Here is a 5,629-nt window from a genome sequence, read left to right as displayed (position 1 = left end):
GAATTAGAGGCTAATGAATTTCTTTACAAAATTTTATGGCAAAAGTATAGATGGGATCTAAATATTTCTTTAGTTTTTCCAATTTGATCTAATCTTAATGTTGAATGTATGGTTTGGTAGGGTTTACTTTTTAAGGTCTTTAGATAGTAGAAATGAAATCAACACATACCTCCATCGTGGATAGTGTATTGGTGATGATACCCACACCTGAGATTTTTGTCATCAATTCAGTGAGAGTATATAAGAACTTTTTCTTCTTTTTCTCGTGTTGCCGACCGACAATCTTTAGCAGAATGTCCTATTTTATGAAATCTGTAGCATGTAAAGATAGACTTCTTGGACTTGTTGTTTTATAATGGAGCTACAATTATTGTCATTACCTCTTTTTAGTTCTTTTTTTACTGCTTAAAAAGTTTCTTTTGGAACTTCTATCAAAGTTTCTGTTCTGTATATAACAACTCGCGCAAATCGAGTCAATTTTTTCTTGAATTGTGGAGTGTTGTGATAAATCTGCCATAACTGAAACTAAAGAAATAACAAATATTTATGATGAGAAGAATGGTAGAGAATACATTTCTCATTGTTATAGTGTGGTTGCAATTATCTGGAAAAAGAAATTTAACACTCCAAAGACATGTGAACCTTTATATTTTCTATGCATACAAAAGATAAACTGCTTAATTTAAAGTGAAATATTAAATAAAGAGAGAAATAAAAACTAAGGTTAGAATTTAAGAGTTGTTATTGCAATACACTACTACAAGATCTTTTATTCCCGATGCCTAGTTTTGACTGTGGCCGCGTCATCAAAATGAGCGTCGAAATAAATGTCACAAAACTGAACATCGAAATAAACATCGTTCAAATAAAGGTCAAAAAACCTCCATGATTATGTCAAAATAGGCATCGAAATATTGGTCCGAAATAGCATTGAAAATTTACTTTTTTTTTTGGTGACCTCTAAAAAATTTTCAAGTGTTTTTGGTTCTCATAGTCCTTATCAACATAGTTTTTAGTTACTTTTTAAATAAATACAAAGATATGTAATAATAGTTATAAAAATAAAAAATCAATATTTTTTAACCAAATCTTGCACTAATGATCCCAAATACAAGAATATATGTAGTAATATCTACAAGAAATTACGACAATTGTCTCCTAAATCCTCATTAATAGTCCCAAACAAGAGAACTATGACAAAAACCAAGTATTGCTTGTGGCAAATAAAAATGAAATAAGATGTTATAGCTCATCATCGACTCTCTCATCCTCAACTAGATCCATGGCTCCAAATACATCTATTTCTAGAAATACCTCTCTATCTGCATCTTCGTCAATGGGTGTAGCCTCATTTGTTGAAGTAGAAGGTGGTTCATCCGTGTCGTCCCCTTCTATTTCAAGCATTAGAGGTGGTTGTGTTGAAATTTATTCTTCTATTTCAAAGTGATGGCCACAAAATTACCCTCAAAGGGCAATTCGTCTTACGAGCCCTTTTTTTCAATACTCTCTCTCTCTCTCTCTCTCTCTCACACACACACACACACACACACACATGTGAAATTGAGTACGCTCTTTCTTTTCCTTTTTGGATGGATGAGAAAGAACATTGGGCTGAACCATAAGGGAGAGGAGAGGAGAGGTACAATTGGGGATTATTTGATTGCTAGTAAAGGTTGTAGTTAGGCAGGGGGATGTTAATTAGGATAGATTACCAGGGGGAAGGATGCAGTTCAAATAAGGGCCTACAATGAGTATAAAAAGAAAATCAATGGAAGTGAATTCAAATGCTGGCAAAAGTTCTAAGGTGATTTGACTTAGATTTTTTAAAGGTTGTGATGGAAAAAATTAAACGTTGCAAGTATTGGTGGATTCTATGGTGTCTTTCCCATTGTGTTCCCCTGTGTCTCTCTTTATCTGTCTCGTCTTGGAGATGTGGGAGCATGTAATGCGGTGGAAGTGGGTGGTCAATGAGCATGCCAAGATCTTGTGGGAGTGCAAACGTCAACAAGGCTACCACTCAGAGGCATCGTGGCCAGGCCGAGTCTCATCTCGACGACCACCTTACTCTTCCTCCCTCATGCACTTTTTCTCACTAATATAGGGTCGGATAATGCAGCTTGATTCTCTTTCACCCTGGCTCCCCTGGATTTCTCTTTTTTCTTACCAAAATGAGATCACGAACAACACCCAGAAAAGGAGATCTCTCTTTTGCTAAGCAGCTAGCATTAAAGAAAAGGCACAATCCTTTGATGATGTGCATTGGGCCTTGGATGCAGAGCGTGAAGAAATGCTTTGCGAGAAGAGCACTCAGTCTTTGAATAGAAGTACGAGGCCTTTGAGAAAGAGCAAGAGCAAGGAAAGGCGAGAAAGAAAGGAAACTATCCTCGGATGAGTGTTGGTCCTTTTTGCAAGCCTTAGCTTATGCTATTGGATCCAGCTTTGTGTACTTTCTCCTTGGTCTTAATCTCCTTCTACAACCCTTAAACAAAGGATGTATCACAACACCTAAGCATCTACTAGATCTTTGAAAGCTAGTCACAACCATGAGGCACGGTGCCTTCTTAGACTTACCCAACCTGCTTGCCCAAGCAGCTAGTGAGCTGGGTAGCCCAAAATACCTGCAATTATATCGTACAGATTTTCACATCTGTTGATCAGCACAAGGCATTGACATTCCGCCTCCATGGGAAATTTTGCTACATTGAGAAAAAAATACATGTGGAGACGGATTGTAAATAGCATTCGCGGATCAAAAGGGATTATTTTTTTAAGTAGGGGACCAAGAAGCAAGGGCATAGACATGATGACCCCAAACTACTATGCATGGTCGATGGTTGAACCCTAGCTATAATGAATACCTTAATCGGGCATTATGTTGCATATTTGAAATTCGGATTGACAACAATCCAAATGTTAGGAGAAGAGAAATCGATTGTATTTACACACAGTGAAGTACCATTTGCAATAATGTGATAATAAGGTAGTAGACATGTGTCTCGTGACCTTTTTTAGGTAGCGAATCTCCCTTTTTGTACATAGATCAAACCACAGGGAGGACCTTTGGCTAAAATTAGCCTAATTAATGGGTGATCAGTCAACTAATTTCAAACGTTGGCGGCCGGTTAATGCTTGATTCCCGCCCACGGCGTACCGATGCCGCAACCCAGGCATGTGATTATTTCGTCATCCACCAACGATTAATGATCAAGAAAGGAGGCGGCTTGCTTACCCCATGCGGTTGTCATGACGATCTCGTACTCTTGGCCAACTTTAACTTCAGTCAGGCCAACAGGGGAGCCCTCCTCGTACGCGGCAGTTGAAGAGGGGCCACTAATAGCTGCAACGGCAGGGACGTCGTCAATGGCGCTCATGGACTTCCTGGTGGTGCTCGATCTAGATCTGTGCAAGGGAATAAACTCGAAGAAGGCCAAGCTGGGAACAATAGTGAAAGAAACGTTGCTGGGGCGGCTTGACCTTGGGTTTACATTCACTCCAATCCAACCCTCTGTGGCAGCATAGTCAGCGCTAACCAAGGGCACCTTGGAGCCCGCATAATGCCGCAGCTTCTCCACATAGGCCTCCATCGCCCCCGTCATTATCGAAAGCACATATTTACACCGGGGCCACAGCACCTCTATCACCCCATTCCAATCTCCCACCATCAACTCTCTGCACTTCAACGAGATCACCTCTGCTAGCTTAGGATCAGGGCTTACTACATCGCCCATTGCAACCATCAGCAGTGAATTATCTGTGATTTTAGGGTTCAATTTCCCAACCCTAATGTCTTCGCAAAGGTCTTGCCACTCATTCTCCAAGGTTCTCAAAGCCTCCACTAATGTATATGCAAAAGGTGAGCTTAACACCTCCACTTCTTGACTGTACAGAAGGCCACACAGTAAATGGCAATACATTGACTGCCAGCAATCTGAGCCAAACACCACCTCGTCTGGACTGCATGGCCTCACGCCATTGCGCTTTTGCCTCAATTTAAAGGCATCACTCCTAATCATGTGCGTTGTTGCAGTCCCAGCCTTTAATCCTCCTTTTGTAGTGGAGAATTTCCCACAAAATAGGACCTCCAGTATTCGAGCTCCTGGTGCGGTTGGATACACGCTGCATATGGATTGTGTAATTAGCCACAATGAATTATTAAAAAATAAATAAAAAATTGGAGGATTGTCGAGCACATCAAAGCAATAGTGTGGAATAGGGATCCACAGGAAGGAAGAGAAAGAAAAACAGCAGAAACTGATCATACACACGCGCTATATGCAAGAGGTATCATGAGTCGAACAAGCAATTATATATACGATCTACAGGTAAGCTACTTTAATATTGCAAGTCTCAACTCACCGATCTCGGAATGCAGCAGCAATGCTAGCCACCTCCAAGGTACCAGCCTTCAAGCCTTCGTGGTAAGGAAGGTATTTCTCTCGTGCATCAGTAGTTCCGGAGCTGAACAGATCAGTGCAGTAGCTGAATCTCATTAATACATGGTAGATATAAATTCACTTTGGTATGTTTTTTTACTGATCATATGAGTGAATTAGAGAGCAATACGATCGATAAGATTAGATTTTGAATGGAATGTCAAGCTATACTCAGATAAACCTTAAGCAGATGGCATCGATGGGAGACGCCGTAAGAATGGAGGAGATTTCACCATCCACGATCCTCTGTATGTAAGGCTTCAAGTCAGCGTGAGTGACCATAGGCACACACCTTCTGAAAGTGAGGGGATCAATGTGTCCGTTGGGCAATCGGAAATTACGGAGATACTCGCAAGAAGCGTTCTCTTCCAGTATAGAATTGAGCACTGATTCTTGAACTTGAGCTGCATTCGCGGTGATTTTCTCGAATCTGACGATAGTGGGCTCAAAGCCAATATGAGGCAAGGGAAGGCCAGGCATTGTAGTGATCGAGTACGTAGTAGTGGGGCTAATTGATTGTGGTTGGAGCGTAACGGGGATTGTGGGGTGGCTAATTTTGTGTGTGTGTGTGTATGTGTGTGTATAATCGCGAGTGTTTCACATGCGATGGTTGGAATTCCCTTGCTGCTGCTTTTACAAGGCCCTGTGTTATATAATAAGCCAACACGGGAAATGTTGGACTTTATTTATTCTTCTAGTTTTCTTCATTCAGGCCTTCAACAACACCGACCACATACATATTTCTCGTATGAAGGATCCCAGGATTCCTAAAGGTGTGCGCTGACATTGGCTCCGGTTGAGTTCGAAGTGCCAAATGGCATCTGAGAGAAGGGACCACGTGTATTTTCCTGTGTGTTTCTCTACGTTGAACATGCGGATGGCGGCGGCCCACATATTGCGCTTTTTGTACACACACCATTCGTGGAGGAGGTGAACTACCATTCGTGGAGGAGGCCGTCGTCTCAACAAGTACCGAGTTATATTTTCTCATCAGCAACGTCATCCCTTTTTGCCCTCCACCTGGCACCACCTACCTTGAAGACCCCACCGACCTAACTGCCCTATGCGCTTTTTCTTTTCTGTTCGCTACTATTATTATGATATTAGTTTTGGGCTTGGCTGAAAATTTGAAAGTACACTACTCTCACACACACACTAGATGGTACCATCGCTTGCTTGCAGAGGGAGAAGAATTG

General features: G+C 41.3%; 1 protein-coding gene across 1 annotated transcript; it reads right to left on the bottom strand.

Annotated features, from left to right (window-relative positions):
• Positions 1 to 3,077: 3,077 nt before the first annotated feature.
• On the bottom strand, positions 3,078 to 5,043 carry LOC147632840 (jasmonoyl--L-amino acid synthetase JAR6-like). Its single transcript, XM_086806943.1, has 3 exons — positions 4,615 to 5,043; positions 4,357 to 4,458; positions 3,078 to 4,116 (listed from the first exon to the last, which is right to left on the bottom strand). The coding sequence occupies exons 1-3, from the start codon at positions 4,911 to 4,913 to the stop codon at positions 3,198 to 3,200; spliced, it is 1,320 nt and encodes a 439-aa protein (XP_086663069.1). The 5' UTR covers positions 4,914 to 5,043; the 3' UTR covers positions 3,078 to 3,197.
• Between the last annotated feature and the right edge of the window lie 586 nt (positions 5,044 to 5,629).

This window comes from Cibotium barometz, chromosome 13 (genome assembly GCF_041138505.1).
Source record: "Cibotium barometz isolate CiBa-2024 chromosome 13, ASM4113850v1, whole genome shotgun sequence".
Lineage (NCBI taxonomy): Eukaryota > Viridiplantae > Streptophyta > Polypodiopsida > Cyatheales > Cibotiaceae > Cibotium > Cibotium barometz.
The sequence above is the reverse complement of the archived record's forward strand: the minus strand, read 5'-3'. Positions and strand labels throughout refer to the sequence as shown.

Bases quoted from the DNA above. Each gene is read 5' to 3' on its own strand.
- LOC147632840 (XM_086806943.1), bottom strand. From the start codon at position 4,913: ATGCCTGGCCTTCCCTTGCCTCATATTGGCTTTGAGCCCACTATCGTC. The intron at 4,459-4,614 runs GTTTATCTGAGT...TGATCTGTTCAG, and splicing joins ATCGATGCCATCTGCTTAAG to CTCCGGAACTACTGATGCAC. The intron at 4,117-4,356 runs GTGAGTTGAGAC...ATCCATATGCAG, and splicing joins GCTGCTGCATTCCGAGATCG to CGTGTATCCAACCGCACCAG.